The 26,783-nt window shown below is 46.0% G+C and overlaps 1 protein-coding gene across 8 annotated transcripts in view; it reads left to right on the top strand.

Annotated features, from left to right (window-relative positions):
* Positions 1-7,950: 7,950 nt before the first annotated feature.
* LOC119955409 (multivesicular body subunit 12B-like) overlaps positions 7,951-26,783 on the top strand; it is a 185,960-nt gene continuing 167,127 nt past the window's right edge. Inside the window, exons 1-3 of one of the 8 annotated variants that reach the window (XM_038781496.1) lie at positions 8,413-8,454; positions 12,423-12,612; positions 24,065-24,105. Coding sequence is in view for 1 of the 8 variants with exons in the window: in XM_038781493.1 (XP_038637421.1) it covers positions 8,404-8,454 (51 nt within the window). In the remaining 7 variants the exon portion in view is untranslated. The other 7 variants (XM_038781497.1, XM_038781495.1, XM_038781494.1 and 4 more) reach the window with 7 other exon arrangements.

The following is a 26,783-nucleotide window of genomic DNA, read 5'->3' on the forward strand; positions in this document are numbered from 1 at the left end:
TAAACAATGACCCAGTTTGGAAACCATTGTGTATCAGCTACAATTATAATGTTGGTTTCACAATGTAACAAACATCACTTAGGACTTCACACAGGAGTAGTGGAGACTGAGCAACTGCAAACACGTTGGAAAGATGACACAAAGCATGGTTGAAAGGAACGCTTTTGAGCAAACTGGAAAAGGTTGAGCAAGAAGTAGAAGGAAGAGGAGAGAGCTGCAAAGGTTGGGGATGATTTAACTAAAGGCTCTGCCAATGTTCGTGCACATGCGTTGGAGGTCAGTGTCCAGAGCTGGAAGGCACACCCAGGATACCATTATTCCAATGGGCAAACAGAACTTGCGGACAGCGCAATCAGGGCACAGTTTTGGTTAGATTAGAGTTTGAGGGAGCGGCACGGTGGTACAGTGGTTAGCACTGTTGCCTCACGGCGGCGAAGACCGGGGTTTGGTCCCAGACCTGGGTCGTTGTCCGTGTGGAGTTTGCACTTCTCCCTGCATCTGCGTGGGTCTCACCCCCACAACCCAAAGATGTGCAGGGTAGGTGAATTGGCCACGCTAAATTGCACCTTAATTGGAAAAATTTAAAAGAAGGTTGTAGTTTGTGTCATGTGGAGCTTGAAAGGCAAGTGAGGAGGCCAGAGTGCGCAGCTAATGACTATGTACAAATAAAGGTGCCAATTGCAATAGGGTTAAAGCAAACACAGACCTAGATTTTAAAAAAGGAAGGTGGAGGTGGAAGTAAGTGGTTTTAGTAACAGATTGGATGTATGGGTACATCTGGCAAAAATGAATATAACAAAGGTCAGTCTTCCCTGTTCAATTGGAGAAAGTATGATCCCTCCAAAACTGGGCGAGCAGTCCTGGTTCTCAATATCTCTTTCCCCGTGTTGTTTTACAGCAAAATGGAACATAAATGAAACTGCCTCCACAAACTTTATGGTTATTGTGTATCGTTGCGGATTATATTACACAAATAAAGATGCATGGATGTAAATTTAAAGCTGTAATTTCATTGCCAGATTTACGAAATTGCTGTAAACCAAGCTTTGTTCTTGTGGTTTATGACATAATCGAAATCTTTTGATAAAGATTACTACCTTCTCATTCATATCCAGACAGGCATTGTTACATGTATATGCAGTATAGATGTCTAATCTGAATAATACAACCGTGAAAACTAAGTGACGAGGCTTTCTTTTAACAAGTTATAAATGGAGCAACAGCTGCTGGAATGCACTCTGCTGCCCAAAGAACGTTCCCTCCCAACTCAAGATTGGTTTTACATCTTATCTTTCTCTAACTACGTTTCCGTGCTTTTTCTGATTTTGGATCCGCAGTCCGGGATTAGATTGAAGATGGCAGTCATAGGAGAGAATTCACCAATTCTGATTCCTCTCAGCCATTGAGACCCACCATTAATGCTTCAACTCCCCTTCTCTCTTCGAGAATTAAGGAGTAGTTCTGCCCCCAGTTGCTCTCTATTGCTCCTGTTCCTTGCCCTCCTCCTTCCTTATCATTCTTTCTTTCTTTGAATTTTTCCAATTAAGGAGCAATTTAGCGTGGCCAATCCACCTACCAGGCACACCTTTGGGTTCCGGGGGGTGGGGGGAGGCATACGCAGGCACGGGGAGAATGACAGTGACCCAGGTCCTCGGCACCGTGAGACAGTAGTGCTAACCACTGTGCCACCGTGCCTCCTTATCACTGTTTCAGCTTCAAGTTCTGTTCCCCCATTTGTGGTTGCCATGGGACACCCTTGCAGTCTACAAACATTCATTTCAAATTGGGGACCATATTGCAAGCTGATTCTTTTCCGGCAAGCTTGTGAATTTCTCACCTCCACTTGCTGACCCAAAACCGACCTGGTGTTAAAATGGGGCCTAATTTATTCTCGCTTTTTATTGATACGTTGTTAATCTAAGCACAAATTGATGCGTTTAAAGTTTTTTTTCTGATCTGTCTCATTCTTATTTAATCGCAGTTTTCATACCTAACATGTCCTTGGCATTGCCAGCTCTCACATTTATTTACATTTTTTTTAATAAACATTTTATTGAGGTATTTCTTTGGCATTGTAACAGCAGCAATATAAACAATGTACACAAAAATATAAACATAGTGCAAATACCGCCTCCCTCTCCCACAGGTTCCACCATTACTTAACTGCCTAATCTACGCTAACTTAACCCCCCCCCCCCCCCCCCCGCCCCTTCTGCTGACGATTAATTCTCTGCGAAGAAGTCGATGAATGGTTGCCAACTCCGGGTGAACCCTAACAGTGACCCTCTCGGGGCGAACTTAATTTTCTCCAGGCAGAGGAAGCCAGCCATGTCCGATAGCCAGGTCTCCGATTTCGGGGGCTTTGAGTCTCTCCATGCCAGTAGTATCCGCCTCCGGGCTACCAGGGAAGCAAAGGTCAGAACGTCTGCCGCTTCCTCCTCCTGGATTCCCGGATCCTATGACACCCCGAAAATCGCCACCTCTGGACTCAATGCCACCCTTGTATTTAATACCTTGGACATGACGTTGGCAAACCCCTGCCAAAATCCCCTCAGCTTTGGACATGCCCAGAACATATGGACATGGTTCGCCGGTCCTCCCGCACATTTTGCACACCTGTCCTCCACCCCAAAGAATCTGCTCATCCGGGCCACTGTCATGTAAGCCCGGTGAACAACCGTAAATTGGATCAGGCTGAGCCTGGCACATGTTGCTGTCGCATTGACTCTACTCAATGCGTCCGCCCATAGACCATCCTCCATCTCTCCTCCCAGCTCTTCCTCCCACTTTTGCTTCAGCTCCTCGGTCTGTGTCTCCTCCGACCCCATAAGCTCCATTATATATGTCCGAAATGTTCCCCTCTCCTATCCACCCTCTAGAAAACACCCTATCCTGAATCTCCCTTTGCGGTAGGAGTGGGAAGGTTGGTACCTCCCTCCGCAGAAAGTCCCGCACCTGCAGATATGGAAATTAGTTTCCCCCCGCCAGTGCAAACTTCTCCTCCAGTGCTCTCATACTCGGAAAGCTTCCCTCTATAAACAAGCCGCCCAGTAATATTTGCTGAAGTTCCTCTCAATCCCCGCTCTCCGCCAAATTCGGAACACCCCGTCCCATCCTCCCCGGGGCAAACCGGTGATTATCGCAGATTGGGACCAGACCGATGCCCCCTCTGCTCCCACATGTCTCCTCCACTGCCCCCAGACTCTCAGGGCTGCCACCACCACTGGACTGGTGGAGTACCGTGCCAGCCGGAATGGCAGAGGCACCGTTACCAATGCCCCCAGACTTGTGCCCTTACAAGAAGCTGCCTTTAATACCACCCATGCCGACTCCTCCCCCACCAGTCACCTCCTAACTATGGCTATATTAACCGCCCAGTAATATTTGCTGAAATTCGGTAGCGCAAGCCCGCCCCTCCCCCCCCCCCCCCCGACTCCGCTTGATCATTGCCCTCTTCACTTGCGGGGACTTGCCCCCGCACACAAAGCCCGCAATAACTTTATTGACCTGCTTAAAAAAGGACCGTGGGATGAAGATGGGGAGACATTGGAAAACGAATAGGAATCTCGGGCAGACCGTCATTTTCACCGTTTGAACTCTGCCCGCCAGAGACAACGGGAGTGCATCCCATCTCCGGAAATCCTCCTTTGCCTGATCCACCAACCGGGCCAAGTTCAATTTCTGTAGCCTGTCCCAATCCCTCGCCACTTGGATACCTAGGTACTTGAAACTGTCCCCTACCACTCTGAACAGAAGTTCCCCCAGTCGCCTCTCCTGACCCCTCGCCTGTACCGCAAACATCTCACTCTTCCCCATATTAAGCTTATACCCCCAAAACCGGCCGAATTCCCCTAAAATTCCCATAATTTCTTCCATCCCCTCCATTGGATCTGAAACATACAAAAGCAGGTCGTCCGCATACAGCGAGACTCTGTGCTCCACAGGCCCCCCCCCCACCCCGACCAGACCAGCCACTTCCAGTCCCTTGAGGCCCTCAGAGCAATTGCCAGCGGCTCTATAGCCAGTGCAAACAGCAGTGGGGAGAGGGGGCATCCCTGTCTCGTCCTCCGGGTTCAGTCTAAAATAGTCCGAAGTTGTCCTGTTTGTTCGTACACTTGCCACAGGAGTCTGGTACAGCAATCTGACCCAGTCAATAAAGCCCCTACCAAATCTGAACCGCTCCAGAACCTCCCATAAATAATCCCACTCAACCCGGTCAAAAGCTTTCTCCGCATCCATCGCGACTACTACCTCAACCTCCCTACTCTCCGGGAGCATCATGATCACGTTTAACAGCCTTCTTACATTGGCCACCAGCTGCCTGCCCTTAACAAACCCCGTCTGATCCTCCACAATAACGTCTGGTACACAGTCCTCAAACCTGGAGGACAAACTTTTGGCCAACAGCTTGGCATCTACGTTCAACAGGGAAATCGACCTGTAAGACCCAAATAGCTCCGGGTCCTTGTCCCGTTTCAGGATAAGCGAAAACGTGGCCTGTGACATCATCTGGGGCAAAACCCCTCTTTCCCTTGCCTCATTAAACACCTTCAACAGCACCGGTCCCAATATCCCGGAGAACTTTTTAATAGAACTCAACTGGGTACCCATCTGGTCCCGGGGCTTTACCCGACTGCATGGCCTTCATGGCCTCCCATATCTCTTCCAACCCGATCGGGGCCCGTAGCCCGCCTACCTTCGGGAAAGTCAGCCCCTCCAGGAAGTGCCTCATCCCCTCCGGCCCTGCAGGGGGTCTCGACCTGTACAACCTGCTGTAAAAGTCCTGGAAGGCCTTACTCTCCCCTGCCGAGTCTCCAACTAAGTTCCCATCTCCGTCAATAACTTTCCCTATTTCTCTAGCTGCCTCCCTCTTTCTGAGCTGCTGTGCAAGCATCCTGCTGGCCTTCTCACCATGCTCATATATCACCCCCTCGCCTTTCTGAGCTGTTCCACTGCCCTCCCTGTGGTTAACAAGCCAAATTCCGCCTGTAGCCTCTGACGTTCCCTAAAAACCCCGCCTCTGGAGTCTCCGTGTACCTCCTATCAACTTGTAGAATCTCTTTTACCAGTCAGTTTGTCTCTGCCCTATCTGTCCTGTCCCTGTGAGCCCGGATCAAAATCAGCTCTTCTCTCACTACTGCCTTCAGCGCTTCCCAGACCACTGCTGCTCAGACCTACCCCCGTATCATTTACCTGCAGGTAATTCAGCATGCAATTCCTCAGCCTCTCGCACACCGCTTCGTCCGCCAATAGCCCTACATCCAACCTCCATTGCGGGCACTGCTTGCTATCCATGCTAACCTGCAGGTCAACCCACTGTGGAGCATGGTCCGAGATCGTAATCGCCGAATAACTCATCCACCATCCCTGCCAGGAAGGCCCTACCTAAGACAAAGAAGTCGATCCGAGAGAACACCCTATGTACGTGGGAGTAAAAAGAAAACTCTTTCGCCCTCGGCTGCCTAAATCTCCATGGATTCACCCCATCTGCTCCATGAACCCTTTCAGTTCCTTTGCCATTGCTGGCACCCTGCCCATTCTCGAGCATGACCGATCCAGGCCGGGGTCAATAACTGTGTTAAAGTTCCCTCCCATGATCAGCTTGTGCGAGTCCAGGTCCGGTATCTTCCCTAGCATCCTCTTTATAAATTCCACGTCATCCCAATTTGCGCACCTGAGGGGACGGGACTGAAGGCGGATGTGGTAATGTTGCAGGAGACGCACCTTAGAGTAGTGGACCAGGTTAGATTGAGGGAAGGCTGGATCAGTCAGGTTTTCCACTACCTTAACCAGCACTACCTTCATCCCCTGCAGCTTACCACTAACCATGATATATCGACCTCCCACATCCGAAACTATTCTGCCCACCTCAAATATCACCTGCTTATTAATCAAGGTCACAACCCCTTTTGTCTTTGTATCCAGCCCCGAGTGGAAAACCTGACTGATCCAGCCTTTCCTCAATCTAACCTTGTCCACTATTCTAAGGTGTGTCTCCTGCAACATTACCACGTCCGCCTTCAGTCCCGTCCCCTCAGGTGCGCAAACACACGTGCCCTCTTAACCGGCCCATTTAACCCTCGAACATTCCAGGTGATCAGCCTAGTTGGGGGGCAAAGTGCCCCCCCCCCCCCGCCGATCAGCCATCCCCTTTCTTGGGCCCGCCTCCAGGCCCTGCGCCGCACCTCCTCCTGCCCACCCCTTGGCGGCCCCCGCCACTGACCTCTTCACTGTCCCTCCACCGAAGTCCCTCCCTCGTCAGCACAACCACTCCCCCCTCCCCTCAGCAACACTACTCTAAAACCTAACCCATCTAGTAAACTAAATATATGCACACCCCCCACTGTGCTTCCGTGAGCTAGCTCACCCAGGTAGCTTGGTGGCCTCGGTGTCAAAAAGTCTCCCACCTATTGTTCCCTCGCTCCCCTCCTCCCGCTCGTACAAACAAATTCCCTCATCTAACAATCCCCAGCTTTATTCACATTTCTTAACAAAGCTACAGTCTGGAAAAAAATGATTGATTTGGGATTCTTTTTGGTTTGTATTGTTTTTTATAGATTCCTTTGATCTGTTGTTTGATGGGGAAAGAAGGCAGACCTGTCAACATAAGGAAATTGTTACCACTGAAATCTATATATGTGATCAAAAGATTCAGATCCATTGCAAGCCCATAAATATTTGGAGCTTTCTTTCTTTTTAAGAATGATACTTAAATTCAACTGTTAAACCCAAATAAATGCACACATGCACCTGCTGAGTCTCCATTCACTTTGAAAATGTATTTCAACTTGACATAAACATAGCTTTATCTGGTTGTATCAGCAATATATAAAGTACAATTCAGTGTCTTAGATACTTTATTATGCAAGAAAATGGTGAGTCTAGTGATTGGTGTTCTGGCGGCTGGCAGAGGCAGCATCCCACACAAAGGGAAAGGAGAAAAAGAAAGACTTGTACTTATGTAGAGGCCTTCGCAGTCACAGGATGTCCTAATACACTTTACGGCCAATGAAATAACCTTTGGAGTGCAGTACTCTTGTGATGTAGGAAATGCGGCAGCCAATTTGCAGAAAGTTAGCTCCCACAAATAGCAATAATCTTCTTGACAGAGGGATAAATACAAACACACATATGAGGAGCAGGAGTAGGCCACTCGACCTCTCGAGCCGGCTCTGCCATTTAATAAGGTCATAGAATTCCTACAGTGCAGAAGGAGGCCATTTGGCCCATCCAGTCTGCACCGACCTTATGAAAGTGCACCCTACCTAGGCCCACTCCCCCGCCCTATCTTCATAACCCCACCGAACCTGCATATGTTTGGTTTGTGGGTGGAAACTGGAGCAACTGGAGGAAACCCACGCAGACACAGGGAGAAAGTGCAAAACCCCACACAGACAATTACCCAAGGCCAGAATTGAACCGGGTCCCCGGCGCTATACTGTGCTGTACTGTTCTATGTTCTATGTTCTATGTTCTATGAGGCAGCAAGGGGGAATCGGATTGTAACCTCAGCCCCACATTCCCGCCTGCCTCCAAATATGTCCGGGGTTCACCATTCCCTTGGAACGGCGTCGTGGAATCGCACTGGGGGTGTTGAACACCTGATCCAAAAGATGGCACCCCCCCCCCCCGACCCGACCCGACCCGACCCGACCCTACCCCAGAGCGGAATCGGCTTGGAAGCCTGTGCCCGTCGCAAGCCTGTGGGCAGGGGAGCCCACCTCACAGACCTTCCAGAACTGGAGAGGTGAGGGCTCCAGTTCCAACTGAGACATCTCAACAGGAAGAGATGGGTTTGGTTGTTTATGTGTGTGTGTGTGGGGAGGGGGGTGAGTCAGCCTGAGCCTCCTGTGGGTGAGTGATTGACAGCTGCCCTGGGAGAGGGGAGGGGTACATGGGGCAGAGTGGAGGCTGAAGGGGGATCCGGCTCCTTTAATTCCGATGATTAGAAGTCAAGCCGCTGCCGCTGGTACAACTGCAGAGAGAAAGAGATAACCTGTGTCCCCCCCCCTCCCCTCAAACCCCACCACCTCCTCCCTCCTCTCCCTGTACATCCCTTAGCCAGCGCTAGGCTTTGTCGCGAGTGTGGGTTTGGTGTGTGTTTTTTTTTAATTTGGTAAGGATTTATCCTCTTCGTTTGATTTATTTATTTTCGCTGTTGTCGGTGCTTTAGTTTTTTCTCCCCTCCCCTCTTTCTCCTTGCTGCTTTCCGCCGGCTCGCCTCTCCTCCCTCACCCCCGCTTACAGCGCTGCTTGCCCGGCGCACGGCTTCACGCAAGCCCGAGGCTTGAGGCCTGCGAGGGGTGGTTGGGTTGGGGAGAGCTAGCTGCCCCTCCGACCGACTCGCGTCTTTGTGTTTCAATCAATTATTTATTGGGGAGGGGGGGCGGGGTGGGGTTGGCCATGAAAAGCTGCTTTTGTGTCAGACGGAGAGACGAGGTGTCGCAGTTAACAGTTAAGTTTGTTTATTTTTTTTGTTTTGTTTGGGTTTTGTGTGTGGGGTTTGTATTTTTTTTGAATTGGCAAGAAAAGGACCAAAGTTTCAGCTGGGGCTGCAGAGGGCTGGCGTTTCTCCTGTGAAAGTTGAAGCATTTTCAAGAGATTTATGACATTTAAATATCCATATATCTGTTTGTAATGTGGTTGTTGCTGGACTAATGCAGGGTAGAGAGAGAGAGAGGCCTTCAGTCTTTTAACGTTCACTCTGAATTTCGCCCCCTCCTCTACATCTCATGTCTCTTCCCCGCCCCCCATTGTGTTGTTTTTTAAAAATTATTGACACTGGGAAGCATTTCAATGGGGGTGTGCCAATATCTGCCATCATGTCTCCTTACTGTTGCATCCTATCTATTGGACCTGGCCAGCCCCAAACTCTTGACATGCAGCTTTACTGCAGTTAAATGTTGCAATACATGGGATTTATTTCACTGTTTCTGAAGGCGCAGCTTTATTGGAACAATTCCTGAATTGATATTCCGCAATTGCACTATGGTCTCATTTTATTAGCTTGTTGAAGTCTAGGAATGTAGCTTGCTGAAGTCTAGGAATTAAGTTGCAACCCCTGCTGTGGTGCATTGAGGAGCCCCCCCCCCCCCCCCCCCCAATAACTCTTGCTACTGTAAAATGGAAGAATCATTTTGGGGAAAGTTTCTTACGGTCTGCTTAATATTTCAGTTATCTACATCCGGCAAATACAGGGATAGCGCACTCCATTGATGTCCATGCAACATTTCTGTCATCAGTCTAACTTGCTGCTCCTGATTAGCTTCTGTGCTACCCGAGCTTCGTCGTGATAGAGTCTTGGATGAATATAGTTTTATTGTGTATATTGTTGAGTAGTGGGAGATAGACAATTCAAATCACACTGCTATGAGAAATGTTTTGGATGGTAATGTGTTTGCTACTTTGCCATCTAGTTTTTAGACCTTCAGTTTCTTCAGTCTGGACGCGTTTCAGTCTGTGAAGTATATATTCCTTTCAAAACTCTTTCAGATCAAGATTATATTTCATTAAGTATTTAGGTCAATATCCATTTTCATATAATTTGCTGAAAAGATCTGATAGAGTAGTTTTTCCTCCTTTTTGAAGACACTTGACTCTTGTCGGAACACATTTATTCACAGATGCTTACTTTTCTTGAGTGAGTGTAGATCGTGAATATTGTGGGGCGATTTAACTGTTAAGGGCCTAGTATGATCCTTTTGATGTTGTATGTGAACTTGTCAGCATAGGTCTTTGGTATTTAACAGGTTTTTCACATCACAAGCCTGAGAAACAAGGGACAAGTATAACGCCCCACTTGTCATCATCTAATTCTGGCTGCGAAATAAAGTAATTTTCCATGCCTTTATAAATTGCCAGTAAACAGAACATGCTGGAATTCCTCAATGGGTAATGGCAGCATCTCTGGAGAGAGAAACAGAGTTAACGTTTCAGCTCTTGGGTGACTGTGTGGAGTTTGCACTTTTCCCTCGTGTTTGTGTGGATTTCCTCTGGGTGCTCCGATTTCCTCCCACAGTCCAAAAATGTGCCGGTTAGGTTGATTGGCCATGCTAAATTGCCCCATTGTTGGAAAGGTTAGGTGGGGTTACTGGGTTATGGGGATAGGGTGGGGACATGAGACCAGATAGGGTGCTCTTTCCAAGGGTCAATGTAGACTCTCGGCTGAATGGCCTCCTCTGCACTGTAGGGATTCTATATCCCTCCTTTTAAATGAGAAAACCAAAACAGCATGCAGGTTTCTAAGCATTATGTCTCATCAATGCCCTGTACAGTTGCAGCAAGGCTTCTCTCTTTGTATATTCCATCCCCTTTGCAATACAGACATCATTCCATTTGCCATTCTAATTACTTTTGTTGGTCTGCATGCTAACCTTTTGTTTCATATATGAGGACATCCAAGTCCCTCTGTGCCAAATAATCCTACAGTCTCTCTCCATTCAAATAATATTTTTCTTGTCAATTCTTTCCATCAAACTGGGCAATGACGCATCTTCCCACATTATACTCCATCTGCCATATTTTTGCCCGGTCACTTAATCTTTACAGATTTTTTGTGTCCTCACAATTTAGCTTTGTCACCTATCTTTGTATCATCAGCAGATTTGGCCACAATATAATAATAATCTTTGTTAGTGTCACAAGTAGGCTAGATTAACACTGCAATTAAGTTACTATGAAAATCCCCTATCGCCACACTCTGGCACTTGTTCGGGTACACTGAGGGAGAATTTAGAATGTCCAATTCACCTAACAAGCCCGTCTTTCGGGACTTGTGGGAGGAACCTGGAGCATCCGGAGGAACCCCACACAGACATGGGGAGAATGTGCAAACTCCACATAGACAATGACCCAAGCTGTGAATCGAGCCTGGGTCCCTGAAGCTATGAAGCAACAGTGCTAACCATTGTGCTACCATGCCACCCTATAATTGGGCACTTCAGTCAAGTCATTAATATAGATGAAAAACATGTGGCGTTCCACTAATGACAGTTTGCCAACCTGAAAATAACCCATTTCTCCTTGCTCTCTGCTTTCTTTTTAGTTTGGCAATCTTCTAACCATTCTAGTATAGCACCCCACACCATGAGCCCTTCTGCCACCTTTTATCTGGCACCTTATCGAATGTCATTTGGATATCAAAATGCACCTTCTGGTTCCTCTTTATCCACCTTATTTGTTACATCCTCAATTCTAAATTTGACAAATACAATTTCCCTTACAGCAGTGCTTGATTGTATTATGATTCTCTAAATGTGCTGCTACTAATGCGTTAATAATGGATTCCAGCATTTTCTCATGAACTATCCTATAGTTTTCTGCTTTCTGCTTCTCTCCTTTCTTGAGTGGGTGTGCTACGTTTGTGGTTTTTGAATCCACTGGGATCTGTCCAGAATCTAGGGATTTTTGGAAGATTACGACCAATGCATCATTCATCTCTGCAGCCATTTCTTTTAACAAGCTAGAATGCAAGCCTTCAGGTCCAATGGACTTGCCAGCCTTTAGTCCCATAAGTTTGCGCAGTAATTTTCTCTAATTATCGGTGTTCATCCGTCCATTTGCCCCTGATTTTCTACTACTATTGGGATATTTTTATTGTCTTCTGCTGTGAATGCAGATGCAAAAGATTTGTTCAAGTTCTCTGCTATTTCTTTATTTCCCATTATTAAGTCTCCAGCATTAATTTCTAAGAGACCAATGTTTACTTTAGCTGCTCCCTTCCTTTTTATAAACTTGTAAAAGCCCTTACTGTTTGTTTTTGTACTTCTTGCTGGCGAGCTGACACTCATCTATTTTCAATCTCTATTTCTTTTAGTTATCCTTTGCTTATCTCTCAAACTTTCTCAGTCTTCTGGCCTATCATTAATCACCTCAATATTGAAAGCATTTTCTTTCAATTTAATATGACCCTTCAACTCCTTAGTTAACCATGAATCGTTCACTTTTTGCACAATTTTTGCAATGAACGCTAGTTGGTATTGGAGGCACCAGTGAACAAATAACATAGGAAAAATAGGTTAATTTGAAAAGGAATAGTAAAAATGTTGTTTTGCCCCACCTCCCCAGAATTAAGTGCATAAATATACATGTGCTCTAATATTAAGGTACACAAACTAGGAGTATTCTTGGATTTATCTCTAATCTTTACTGCATTCCCCAATTTGAGCTGTGGTCATAGTAGTTGCCTTTAGCATTCTTGGAGGTGGAAAATTGTATCGGACCTTGCTTTTTAAAGTAACATATTCCAAGGATGTGGGTGATTCCACATTTATTACTTACCCATGTTAGCCCTGAGAAATTGGTAGCATGATTGTTTTTACAATTGAGTGATTTGCTAGGTCAAAGTGCATTGGGAGTAATTTGAACCTTGTTTTTTTAACAAAATGCTTTCCTGGTCATTTTGTTTCCATGCTGTCCCACAGATTATCAGATTTATCGAATTCATTTCCACAATTTACCATGGTGAGATTCCTACTGCTGGTATCTTGGTTTTGAGTCCAGTAGCAGAATCGGTGTACTCTGAAACCCATTCTTGAGAGTTTTGTATCCATACCATTCTTACTGCTGATCCTCGATCGTTGCTGTTTAGAGTTTGCGACTGACCAGAATAAGGTGAGCAGTGCTCTGCTACTTGTCCAGATTACTCTCCAATACGTACCAGAACACTGTTGTCTCCTTTATCATGCTAAATCACTGGCTTTGAAAGCAGACCAAGGCAGGCCAGCAGCACGGTTCAATTCCCGTACCAGCCTCCCCGACCAGGCGCCAGAATGTGGCGACGAGGGGCATTTCACAGTAACTTTGAAGCCTACTTGTGACAATAAGCGATTTTCATTTCATTTCATTTCATGTGATGCTTTCATGGCAGCGAATGTCAAGAGAAAATGTGAAGAGTTTTGAAAGATGATAAATGTTGTTGTGGCTCGAATATTGCTTTTTAGGTTAAAGTGGGTTGCCACAAAACACAATGCCAAATAATGAAAATAACATTTTCTTGTACAAATGTTTGACATTTGATAAGCTTTGTTTTTGGGTGATTATTTATTTATTTATTGTCTGCAGGTCATGCAAGGTAACTCCAAATGGAAATTAGCTCATGCCCATAACTTCCTGGTTTCCCAGCCTTGCATTTGGGATGCACTGAGGAATCCCTTTAGGAAGTTCCCTGTAAGCGTTTACCACGCAATTGTCCAGAAGTGCAGACTTCCCTAGGAAAATTATGCTGGGCAGGGAACCATCCGACGGAAGCGATTTAAATCTCTAACTTCGGATGGTTCTTCCAGTTTTGCCCTAATAGTTACTCTGAAAGAGCTAGAAAGGAAAAAAAACCTTCTAACTCCAGGGTAACTATTTAAGCACTCTGGTCCAGTGCTGTGGTTTGCACTGCTGTCTACGGTGCTGAGGACTCGGATTCGATCCTGGCCCTGGATTACAGTCTGTGTGGAATTTGCACATTGTCCCCATGTCTGCATGGATTACACTACCACAACCTAAAAATGTTCAGGGTAGGTAGATTGGCCACGCTAAATTGCTCCTTTAATTGGAAAAAAATAATTAAGCACTCTAAATGTCTTAAACAAAAACTATTTAAGCACTCGGATCCAGCCCCGCACGGGACACCCTGCGTGCACGCAACCCCCCCCCTTTGGAATTTCAAAGAGGGTAGGTCCATCCAAAGTGGCAATCTGGCGGAGATTGTCAGTGAGGAAGTTGTGGACTCGCGTTACCTTCATCTCAACCTTGTGATTTTGTAATTTCAGAATTTTTGGAAATTTCCTTTTATTTCTGTACATAGAGCATTGAAAGGTAGAATGGTCATTAACATTTATTACATTTGCTGCATTGCCAATCTGACAACATATTAGTAAGAGTGCTTAATTTGCACTTCTGCTGGCGGCCATGGAGGAGTAGGTTGCATATTTGATAGCTCCCGTCGGTGATGGACTTTTGGACCTTTACCCCCCATTTGTTTCCGGATTTTATGGGATAAATCGGTGAAGTGTGAGACAGTGAGGAGAAATCCCCCTCCGGTGTATGGAGAATTGGTCCAGAAGTGGCCGTATGAGAAGACAAAGTCCTATAAGGAAGACGCGAGCAGAGCCGGTAACGCTGGAAAGCATGGTGGAGAGCAAGGGCCGCGGGGAGACGGCAGCTAGTGAAGTTTTTCAAAGATTGCTTTGCCAAGCTGAAGAATGACATGCTGGACCCGATTAAGGCTTTGATTGATCAAGTTGTGCAGAATCAAGAGACCCACGGAAGAGCAATGCAGGAGGTCAAGAAAAAGGTGTCTGAGTACGAGGAATACATAACCATGGTGGAGACCAACGTGGAGATGATGAACGACTGTCAGAGAAGAATGCTGAAGGACATGGAGAACAGGGGGCTGAGGCATTCCCTCAGCCCCTGGAAGTGGATAGAGCACACAGAGCCCTCGCGAAGAAGCCCTGAGCGATTGAGCTGCCGAGGGTGGTGGTGGTACACTTTCACCGACCTGGGCAAGGAACACGTTCTGTGGTGGGCCAAGAAGGAACGGAGCAGCAAATGGGAGAATTGTGAGCTGCGCATTTATCAGGGCCTGGGCGTGGATTTGGCCAAGAGGCGAGATAGGTTTAATCGGGCAAAAACGGTCCTCTTTAAGAAGGGCGTGAAGTTCGGGATGTTGTACCCAGTCTGTGGGTCACACGTGAGGAACGGGACTTGTACTTCGAAACACCAGACAAAGTATGGACTTTTATTAAAGAAAAGAGGCTGGTGGCGATTTAAAGACACTGGGCTGTATAAGTATAAGTAGTGTTATGTGTAATAAGGGGCTGTTTGGATTGCTAAAGGTAACTTTGGCATGCAGGGAGCTGGTTAGAAGGGGGGTGGTCTTTGGGGCTGGTTCTGTTTTTGGGTGGGTTTATTTTTTCTAAAGTGGCTGTTTCCTCACTTTTTTATGATGTTTGTTTACTGGGGAATGTGATGCTTTTGCTATGTTTGTTCAAGTGGGGGGAGAGTGGAGAGAACAATGGGGAGACAGACTGCTTGCTGCCATGGGCGGGCGCTATCAAGTCAGCATGGGTCAGCTGACTCACGGAAGCACAGTGGGGGGCGAGCAGGTGTTAAGCTGGAGCTTGACCTGGGGGGGGGGGGGGGGGGGGGGGTTGGGTTTCTAGTGTTGTTGCTAAAGGGAGGGAGCTGCTTTGCTGACGGGAGGAACTGTTACTAGGGGACAAATGGGAGGTCGGGAACAGCGAATGCCTGAGGGGGGGCTCGAGGAGGCAGAGGGCGGGAGAAAAGGGTGATGGCTAGTCAGCGGGGGTGATGGAAAGCCCCCCTAACCAGGCTGATTACGTAGAACATTAGAGGGTTGAATGGGCCGATCAAGAGGGCTCGCGTGTTTGCGCATTCGAGGGGGCTGAAGGCGGACGTTGCAATGCTACAAGAGACACACCTAAAGGTTACAGACCAGACGAGATTGAGAAAGTGGTGGGTTAGCCAAGTATTCCACTTAGGCTGGACTCAAAAGACCAGGGTGGTAGTGATCTTGATCAACAAACGAGTGGCATTCGAGGCAGGAAGAATCGTGGCAGACGAGGGGGGTAGGTACATAATGGCGAGTGGGAAGGTGGAGGGGGAGCAGGTGCTACTCGTGAACATATGTGCTCCAAATTGGGACGATGTGAAATTTATGAGGTGGGTGTTAAGTAAGATCCCAGACTTGGAGTCACATAACCTGGTTATGGGAGGAGATTTTAACACAGTCATTGATCCGGAATTGGACCGGTCAAAATCCAGGACGTGGAAGAGGCCGGCCGCGGCAAAGGAATTGAAGGGGTTTATGAAAGTGGGGAATAGACCCATGAAGGTTTGCACGGCCAAGGGCAAAGGAGTTTTCTTTTTTCTCACATGTCCACAAGGCATACGCTCGCATCGACATTTTTGTTCTGAGCAGGGCGCTAATATCAGAGTGGTGGATACTGAGTACTCGACAATCGCAGTGTCGGATCATGTCCCACATTGGGTGGATCTACGGGTTAGTGTGGAGAGAGGGCAACGCCCGCTGTGAAGACTGGTTCTGGGGATGCTGGCGGACGAAGCGATTTGTGGGCGGGTTAACAAGTCCATCCAGAACTACCTGGAAACAAATGATACAGGGGAGGTCTCTGCAGCGACGGTTTGGGAAGCTGTGAAGGCAGTGGTCAGAGGGGAATGAATCTCAATACGGGCCCACAGAGAAAAGATGGAACGGGCTGAAAGGGATAGGGTAGTTGAGGAGATGCTCTAGGTGCACAGGAGATGCTCTGAGGCCCCGAACGCGAGGCTGCTGAGGGAGCGGCGGAGGTTACAGGCGGAGTTTGGGCTGTTGACCACAGGGAAAGCGGTGGAACAGTTGAGGAAGGCAAGGGGGGGGGTGATCTATGAGTACGGAGAAAAGGCAAGCAGAATGTTAGCGCACCAGCTCAGGAAAAGGGAGGTGGACAGGGAGATAGGTAAAGAGTAGAAGCAGGAATACTGTCCTGGACTTAGTGGGGGTGAATGAGGTGTTTAAGAAATTTTATAGTAAACTATATGCATCAGAACTCCGGCTGGGGTGGAGGGGATGTGGCAGTTTCTGGATCAGTTGGGGTTTCCGAGGGTAGATGAGGATCTGGTGGAAGGGCTGGGAGCCCCAATTGAGATTGAGGAATTAATCGAGGGGCTGGAGGGCGTGCAGTCGGGCAAGGTCCTGGGGTTTGATGGCTATCCGGTGGAATTCTATAAGAAGTTTTCAGAGATATTGAGCCCACTGCTAGTGAGGACATTTAATGAAGCAAGAGAGAAGGGAGTCCTCCCCCCAACAATGTTGCAGGCCTCGATTTCATTGATCCTGAAACGGGAGAAGGATATCGAGCAATGCGGATCATACAGACCAATTTCTTTACTGAATGTGGACACCAAACTGCTGGCTAAGATACTGGCCACAAGGATGGAGGCCTGTGTCCCGGGGGTGATAGGGGAGACCAGACAGGATTTGTAAAGGGCAGGCAACTCGAGGCAATGTTTGAAGGCTTTGAATGTTATTGTGATGCCCTCAGAAGAAGAGGAGGTGGAGGTGGTGGTAGCGATGGATGCGGAGAAGGCTTTTGATCGGGTGGAGTGGAATTACCTGTGGGAGGCACTGGGAAGGTTTGGGTTTGGTGAGGGCTTCATTGACTGGATGCGGTTTCTCTATTAGGCATCAGTAGCGAGTGTGCGTACGAATCGGCTGAGGTCGGGGTATTTTAAACTACACCAAGGGACGAGGCAAGGGTGCCCCCTCTCCCCATTATTGTTTGCTCTGGCCATAGAACCATTTGCCATGCCTCTAGGAACTGGAAAGGGCTGGTTTGGGGGGGGGGGGGGGGGGGGCGTGGAGCACTGGGTCTTGCTTTACGCAGATGACCTGCTCTTGTATATTTCAGACCTGTTGGAGTGGATGGAGGAAGTAATGCGAATCCTGGAGGAACTTGCCAATTTTCCGGGGTATAAATTGAACATGGGGGGAAAAGTGAGATGTTCGCGATCCAGGCAAGGGACAGGAGAAGAGACTGGGAGAGCTGCCGCTTAGAATGGTAGGAAAGAGCTTTTGGTATCTGGGAATCCAAATGGCGCAGGAATGGGAGGCACTGCACAAGTTAAAGGGTAGTGGGGGAAGGGTCGGTGTGGGAGCAGATGAAGGCGGTGTCATGCAAAGACACAAGTTTGGGAGCACTGATAATGGCACCTCTTCCGTTCTCACTGGCTCGATACTCCACAAGTCCGGTGGTGGTGGCGGCTCTGAGAATCTGGGGGAAATGGCAGAGATATAAGAGAGTGGAGGGAGTATCTATTTGGACCCCGATTTATAATAATCATCGGTTTGTACCGGGTAGGCTGGATGGTGGGTTCCAGAGATGGCAAAGGGCAGGAATTAGAAGGATGGGGAATCTATTTATAGATGGGAGCTTTCCCAGCTTGAAAGACTTGGAGGATAAATTTGAATTGCCAGCAGGGAACGGGTTTAGGTATTTGCAGGTGTGAGACTTCCTGAGAAAGCAGGTCCCGGCCTTTCTGCTGCTGCCGCCGTGGGGGAATACAGGACAGAGTAGTCTCCAGTACCTGGGTGGGAGAGGGGAAGGTTTCAGAAATTTACCAGGAGCTTTCGGAGGCGGAGGAAACTCCAGTGGAGGAGCTTAAGGGCAAATGGGAGGACGAGCTAGGAGACAAGATAGAGGTGGGTCTATGGGCGGATGCCCTGACCAGGGTTAATACCTCCTCATCATGTGCCAGGCTTAGCCTGATACAATTTAAGGTAGTCCACCGGGCACACATGACAGTGGCTTGGATGAGCAAGTTTTTTGGGGTAGAGGATAGGTGTGCGAGGTGCGCGGGAAGCCCAGCAAATCATGTCCACATGTTTTGGGCATGCCCGAAGCTTAGAGGGTTTTGGCAGGGTTTTGCTCCGGCAATGTCCACGGTACTAAAACCATGGGTGGTGCCGAGTCCGGAGGTAGCAATCTTTGGAGTGTCAGAAGAGCCGGGAGTTCAGGGGGCGAAAGAGGCTGACGTCTTGGCCTGTGCCTCCCTGGTAGCCCGGAGACGGATCTTGTTAATGTGGAGGGACTCGAAGCCCCCGAGTGTAGAGACCTGCGTTAATGACATTGCTGGGTTTCTCAGTCTTGAGAAAATAAAGGTCGTCTTAAGAGGGTCAATGGTTGGGTTCACCCGGAGGTGGCAGCCGTTTGTCGACTTTCTCGCGGAAAATTAAAAATGTCAGCAGAAGCAGTATTCCGGGGCGGGGGGGGGCGGATTGTTGTTTTATGGTTGGGGTGTGTGAAGATTGGGTTGGGGGTGGTAATATTTATTATACCATGTTTATGTCATTGTTATTGTTATGAAAATTTTTAAATACCTTAATAAAAATATATTTTTTAAAAGAGTGCGTAATTTGCTAGAGGTGGGTATTAGTCATAGATAGTGAATCATGTTAGTCTACTTGCCCTGTTCCTTTTCCCGAAACCCTGATACCCAAGACTTGTATTGACTCATCAGACCTTTTTAAAAGTCTGAATGTAAAGTTTTTTCCCCCCAAAAATGTTATATGTTTATTATGGGATACATTGATCTTAGAATGGAAACACATTTATTCATACTCTTGTATTGTAGGACTTCTGTATTGTGATGATGTTGTGGGATGCTCACCCATTTTGTAAGGTCATTTTGCAACATCAGTGACAACATTATGTGGCATGTGCAAGGTAATTCAAGAGTTACACATGATTTGTTTCTGTGGTTTTCCGTTGCTGTCGATGAAGTCATGGATCCATAGAGTACAGAAAAGGCACTTTGGCCCATCGAGTCTGTACTGACAAAACTATACCAAGTATCCACTAATCCCACTTTCCAGCACTTGGTTTGTTGCCTTGAATGTTCTGACATTTCAAATGCTTGTGCAAGTACTTTTTAAACAGTTATTAGGTTTCCCGTCTCTACTATCCTCCCTGGCAGTGCATTCCAGACTCTGACCATCCTCTGGGTGAAAAGTTATTTCCTCAAATCCCCTCTAAATCTCCTGCCCTTCACTTTAAAATTATGCCCCCTCATTATTGACCCTTCAACTGAGATGAGCAGCTGTTTCCTATTCATCCTGTCCATACCCTTCTTTTTTTTAATATAAATTTAGTGTACCCAATTATTTTTTCACCAATTAAGGGGATTTAGAGTGACCAATCCACCTACCCTGCACATCTTTGGGTTGTGGGGGTGGAACCCACACAGACATGGGGAGAATGTGCAAACTCCACACAGAGAGTGACCCAGGGCCGGGGTTCGAACCCGGGTCCCAGTGCTAACCGCTGCGCCACATGCTGCCCTCTCTTAATCTTATACACCTCAATTAGACCCCTCCCTCAGCCTTCTCTGCTCGAAAGAAAACAACCAGAGTCTTTCCAGCTTCTCTTCACAGCTCAAATGCACCATCCCAGGGAACATCCTGGTGTATCTCCTCTGCACCTTCTCCCACATAACCTATTTCCTATACTGAGGCAACCAGAATGCACATAGTACTCCAGCTATGGTGTAACCAAAGCTTTATGCAGCTCTAACGTAACATCCCTGCTCATATGCCACGACTGCTGAAGGCAAGTGTCCTGTATGCCTTCTTAACTACCTATTAACCTGTCCTAGCGCCTTCAGGGATCTGTGGCCACACCCCAAAATCCTTCTGTTCCTTTGAGCTTCCTAGGGTCCTGCCATTCATGGAGTAGTCCCTTGTCTTGTTACTCCTTCCAAAGTGCATCACCTAGTACTTTTCAGGGCTAAATTCCATCTGCCACTGATCTGCCCATCTGACCGACCTGTCTATATCTTCCTGGAACCTAAGACCTCCTTCCTCACAATTAGCCACCCTGTTGTCTACCACTAAGCTGGTGCTGGATCCAACTTGCCCAGATACTCTGGATCCCATGTGCTTTTACCTTCTTTGTCAGTCCCCATGTGGGATCTAAAATGCATATTAAATAAATCAACTGCACTACTCTCATCTACACAACCGATCAACTCCTCAAAATTCAATTAAATTCGTTAGGCATGGCCTCCTTCTGTCAAAGCCATGCTGACTATTCCTGATCAAATCTTGCCTGTCCAAGTGAAGATTAATTTTCTCCGTCAGAATTTTCCCCAGTAGTTTCCTTACCTCCAATCTGAGACTCGCTGGTCTGTAATTCCTTTTATCTCTACCGCCTTTCTTGATAAGTGGAACCACATTAGCTGTTCTCCAGTCTCTGACCCCTCCCCTCAGACTAGATGGGAATTAAACATTTGGGTCAGAGCCCTTATAATTTCCTCCCTCGTCTCCCACAGCAGCCCAGGTGACTACTCTGGACCTGGGAATTTGTCCACTTTTAAGTCTCCCAAAACCTCCAACATCTCCTCACTCCCTATGTCAGACTGTTCAAATATCTCACAGTACCTCTCCCCAAATTCTGTACCTACATTCTCTCCTGAGTGAAGACTTATGTGACAATCCCTCTCCCTGAATTCTGTACCAACATCCTCCTCCTCCTCCTGAGTGAAGACCTACTTGGTACTAGTTTAACATCTGACCAATATAGGCCCTCCTCTTATAAAAGCAAATTACTGCGGATGCTGGAATCTGAAACAAAAGAGAAAATGCTGGAAAATCTCAGCAGGTCTGGCACTTTCCCACTTTCTCTGTCTGTTAGCTTTAACAAAGAGTCATCCGTTTGCTCCCTTTATATCTACTAAAAACTTCTTTCTTATATTCTGAATATTCCTAGGCACCCAGGGCTCTCTGGGCTTATTGCTCCTTCATTTCACCTAAAGGGAACATGTTTGGGCCTGTACTCTCGTCACTTCCTTTTTGAATGCCCCCCCCCCCCCTCCCCCCCGCTCTGCTTTAGACTTTGGCACAAGAAGCTGCTCACAGACTACTTTGGCCAGATCCTGCCTTATTCTAATAAAGTCTGCCTTACCCCAATCCAAAATTGCATTTTGCGGACCATCTTTTTCCTTTTCCATAGCAACCTTAAATTGTACCATGCTGTAGCCGCGGTCACTAAAATACTCCTCGACTGCCCCCTCGAACACCTATCCGGCTTTGTCGGGTCCAGCGCTGTGCCCCCCCCTTGTTGGACCTTCTACAGATTGACATAAAAAACGCTCCTGAATATATTTCAAGAAATCCGTCCCCTCTAAACCCTTTACACTATGAATATCCCAATTGATGTTGGGAAGTTGAATATAATTAGCCTATTATTATTTTTACACACCTCAGTGAGTTGTCTACATATCTGCTCTTCTATCTCCTGCTGACTGGGGACCTATAATGTACTTCCAGCAATATGACTGCTCCTTTTTTTCATTCCTAAATTCTACCCACAAAACCTAATTTGAAGATATCACTTGAATGTGCTCTGGCCAGCTGTATGAAATCTCACTTTACTTGAATGGGATCTCTGAGTATTCATTGAAATACATCTTTCAGGTTTTGTACGCAAAGTTGGAGTAGTTTCACACCAGCACAAGGTGATTTGGTATAGGGTGACGAGGGTTGAATCCTTGCATGCAGATAGATGTTGGCTTTAGTTTTATATCTGAATTGATTTAATACATATTAAATTTTATGCTCTTGTGTTGCAATACTTATATGTGTCAGTTCAATTGATGCTTTTTAAAAAAAAACTTATCGGCAAAGAAAGATGAAATCTAGACGTGAGGCAGTCCTGGGTGGTTGTAAGCAATTGTGGAAAAAATGAAGTCATTGGATGATGCATACATTCAGGCAATGGATTCAACAGAGATACTTAGGGAAGATGATTGTCATACACATGTAACAGTCTGGTGAGGATGTGTTGTTTTCAGTCGAATGAAAATGAACTATGTTAGTTTGTTGCCAGAGGCCAAGGGTCAAATTCCATTCTTTTTGACATTTTCAGTCGAATGAACAATAGTTTCAACATCTTAATGCTGCCCAGCAGCTTTATAGTGTTTGGGTTCCCCTGGATGCTCAATGTTTTAAAAAAAAACTAACTCTTGCACCGTGATAATGAAGCAATCACAAATAAATAAATATTGTTTAAATGCCCGGGGTAATTTATTACTTTAACTGTATGCTAACATTCTATTTTGATTTAAAATAAAACAACTTTTTCTTAAAAGAAACTCTGCCTGTCATTCCATTTCCCCCTGCTCTTCCTCTGTATTTTAACTTCTGTTGTACTTTAATCCTATCTTAGGTTTGCTTATTTATTTTATTTGCATCTCTCCTGTTGGTTTCCCTTGGCTTCTTAATCACTGTATGGTGTAAGTACGGCTGAATTAGCCTCTTGTTGAAATGCAACCCAAAATGGTTTTCTCCTGTCATGGAACTGAACAACTTTGTTAAGAGCTCCTTCTAATACAGCAGCTGCTGGATTCGCCTCTTCTGTTATAATCAGGTTGATATTCGGAAGCTCAAATTGGTTCAAGTTCCTTAGATAATACCTTTGAGCTGAGCAGTTTCTTTTCGGGCGTAGTTGAAGAGCTTAAATCAAACCACAGTTGGTTGGAAGAGTGCCTGTTTTAACTTCCTGGCATCTCAGAGCTTGCTTAAAGTTAATTGGTGTATCGGTTGTTTAATTAGCATGGCTGTGAGGCATATTTAGTGCATCAGTTTCAATGTACAGTATGGTAAGTCGCAGAGACACCCATGTGCTTAAATGTGTGCGCTCCTGGTCCATTAACTCCTCAAATTTAAAATTCTCATCCTTGTGTTCAAACCCCTTCTTATCTTTGTAGCCTCCTCCAACCCTCTGAGAACTCTGCATTCCTCCAAATTTGGCCTTCCACGTACCTCTCACTCCCTTAGCCCCATCAGTGCAGGCCGTGCTTTCAGCAGTCTTGCCATTGAAGACTGCTCTAAACTGTTTTGGATTTACTGTCCTACCTCCACCCTTTTGAGATCCTGCTTCAAAACGTATCTCTTGGACCAAGCATTTAATTATCCTTCCTAATATCTCCTCCTTTGGCTCGGTGTTAATTTAAGTCTGACTGACTGCACTTCCCTAATGTGAAAAGTGAGCTTCAGTGGGCTTTTTGAATATGTTGTAGTTATAGCCAAGTGGAAAATCTCACCTCCCATAATATCCAGACCTGGGAAGGTGATGGCGTAGTGGTATTGTCACTGGACTAGTAACCCCAGAGTAATGCTCTGGGGGACCCAGGTTTGAGTCCCGCCACTGCAGATGGTGACATTTGAATTCAGTAAAAATCTGTAGTTAAAAGTCTAATGGTGACGATGAAACCATTGTCGATTTTCGTAAAAACCCATCTGGTCCACTAATGTCCTCTAGGGAAGGAAATCTGTCATCTTTACCTGCTCTGGCCTACATGTGACTCCAGATCCTCAGCAATGTGGTTGACTCTTAACTGTCCCCTCAAGGACAATTCAGGATGGGCAATAAATGCTCCTGCGATGCCCAAGTCCCATGAACGAATTTTGAAAAATGTATTTCCAGCACGGGATTCTGGACAGGAATCAGCAGTTCAAAACTGACTTTTTTTTTTGTTTTTTTTCCTTCCATAGCCCAGGAGCAGTGAAGCCATTTTTGCCATCCCCTGTTTGAGGTGAGCCAAAACACATGCTCGGGATCAAAACTGTGGGCCCAGTTGCTTGTACTCCTCTTAACTCCCAGGGGTTGACTCAGATCCTGTCCTCGAATGAAACCCACACAAATGTGTTTCCTAACAGATCACTAGACAGCGAGGCGGAACTCTGGCTACTATCACCATTTTAAAATCTTCACTTAAAGTATCAATGCAAATTCTTACAGAGGATAGGCATTTGTCATTTCAAGTTGAGAAATAGCTTTACTGTACCTCGTGTTTCTCTGCATTGTCAACTGTCAGGTTTGGAAAGTTTTACAATAGCATTTAGTGGTCATGGTTGGAGTTTTGGCAGCGCAGCCTTAATTTGGAATTCAATTTATTTTGAGAAAACTTCAAAGCTCTTGTGTTTGCAAGTCTTTTGTGGCAAGTGGTTGGAAATGGCTGTGTGAGCTTGTTTTCGCTGGTCTTTCTGTGGAGCTGGTAAATTTAATGAGAACCGTGCTTCCTTCTCTTAAGATTTTCTATGTTGTGTCGCTGTTTCAGTGGCTAGAGGACCTACTGTTTATTAGTATTGCTCCAGATGTTCGACAGTGATATCGACCAGATAGTTTACTTAGGTTGGATGTTTATCTGTAGTTAGTTGTGTACCGTACTAAAGATGGAAGGCAGAACTGGCTCAGTTGCAGAAAGCAAAGACTGGTGGTAGATGAATGTTTTTCAGACTGGGGGGTGGTTTGCAGTGGTGTTTCCAAGGGATTGGTTTTGAGTCCATTGCTCTTTGCAATTTTTACAAACAACCTCGACTTTGGTGTAGGTAGTATCATTATTTAGTCGTCATTATTAAGTTTGTAGATGAAACACAGCATCACAGGATGGGGAAATGGGTAGGAGCGTGGCAGATTGAGCTCAGTGTGGAGGAGTGATGAGTCATGTACCATTAGGAAAACTTGTATGAAAAGACTAGTGTATAAATTATACGGAATTGAAAAGTATAGGTGAACTGTGTTACGATCAGGTGAATCCTGCCACTGCAGATGGTGAAATTTGAATTCAGTAAAAATCTGTAGTTAAAAGTCTAACGATGACTATGAAACCATTGTCGATTTTCGTAAAAACCCGTCTGGTTCATTAATGGCCTCTAGGGAAGGAAATCTGTAATTTTTACCTGCTCTGGCCTACATGTGACTCCAGATCCTCAGCAATGTGGTTGACTCTTAACTGTCCCCTCAAGGACAGGTGGAATGGCCCCCTCCCACACCTTGTTTGACAGCAATATTTTTTGTAAAAGGTTATGTTTGCCAATTCAGTGAGTGTTTAACTGTGTACAGCGACTATAAAAGACACAGGCTTTCTTGAGTCTTAAAAAATAAGAGGATAAGTTTCATTGTTAACCCAGTCTAAGTAAAATAATGCTCCGACTTTCAGACACTCGTTCAAAGTTCACACATACAAATAGGTTACAGAGTGGGAGGATGGATTAAGCAGTTTAGATTCCAGTAAAATTGAAGGGTTATTTTGATGGGTTATATGATTTTTGAAGACCGCTGACTTTACTGGCTCTTCAGGCTGAACTCTGTGGTCCTGCAGCTTTCAGTATCAAGGTGGTTTAAGGATGTGGAATGATGATTTATCTGTTCTGGAGACAGCAGCGCTGGATTGAGTTATTTTTAAAAAATCTCTGTCTGCAGCATTTGGATAGTCAAAATCTGCAGACTAGAGAAGCTGGAAGCCACATGGGGTCTCCTACTTTCAGCATCTGTACTATTGTGCAGAAAAAAAAATCTATTGCTGAAACACACATTGGTTTGAAATACAGAAAGCCAACCAATAAAGTGCATTGCCAGTAAAGTGGCACTGCAAACACAAAGGCATGTTTTTAGGTGAGCGTAGTGCAGTTAAAATTTGTCTTCAGGATCACATACAGAGAAATTACTTCTAAGGAAGGGCATGCTTTCTCTTCACTTTTAACATGGAATCTGTAACGTAGATCTAAAGCTTCTGCTTTAGGCAAAAACAAAGTCTTTTCAGATACCCAAGAAATGCTATTGGGCCACCCCAGTGGTTTATAATCAAAAGGATGTGACTTGTGTTTGATGGTAATCGCAATGGTGCATCATCTGCCTTGGAACTCTGCTTTGTACATGTTTTCACCATGCCTCAAGACAGGCCACAGCACAGTTGCCGTTCGCTGTCAGATTCTTTTTCCCCTCCATATTTCAACGTTTCTCACCTACCCTAACTGGAAGCCATAAGGCCTTGGGGAACCACACACACCCACACACATCCACCCCCACATTCCAGCCTACCCGTTACACCGTGTTCAGTTTCTGTTGTTTTCCAGCAAGCCGCTTATCGGCCTTGCACTTTCTTTTGAATTTTTGTAACTTAAGTCTCCTGAGTCACTTTTTTTTCCTCCAGGCTTATGTGCAGCCAAAAAGGGGGGAGAAAAATTAATTGCTCAAAGTAAAGCTTGTTAGAATACCACTGGAAAAGATCTAAGTGAAGATGGTGTGGAAAGATAGTTAAAAGGTGAGAAGAGAATGAAGTGAAAATGTATAAAATTGGAAAGGAATTAAAAATCATTAAGGAAGGAGAAATATGTTCCTTATGTGTCCTGTAAAATGTAATGCGTAAAATAAATGGTTTTGTGCCTAGTTTTTTCTGCCCCACTAAACAAGGGAGGTGCATGGATACTT

This window comes from Scyliorhinus canicula, chromosome 21, assembly GCF_902713615.1.
Source record: "Scyliorhinus canicula chromosome 21, sScyCan1.1, whole genome shotgun sequence".
Taxonomy (NCBI): Eukaryota; Metazoa; Chordata; class Chondrichthyes; order Carcharhiniformes; family Scyliorhinidae; genus Scyliorhinus; species Scyliorhinus canicula.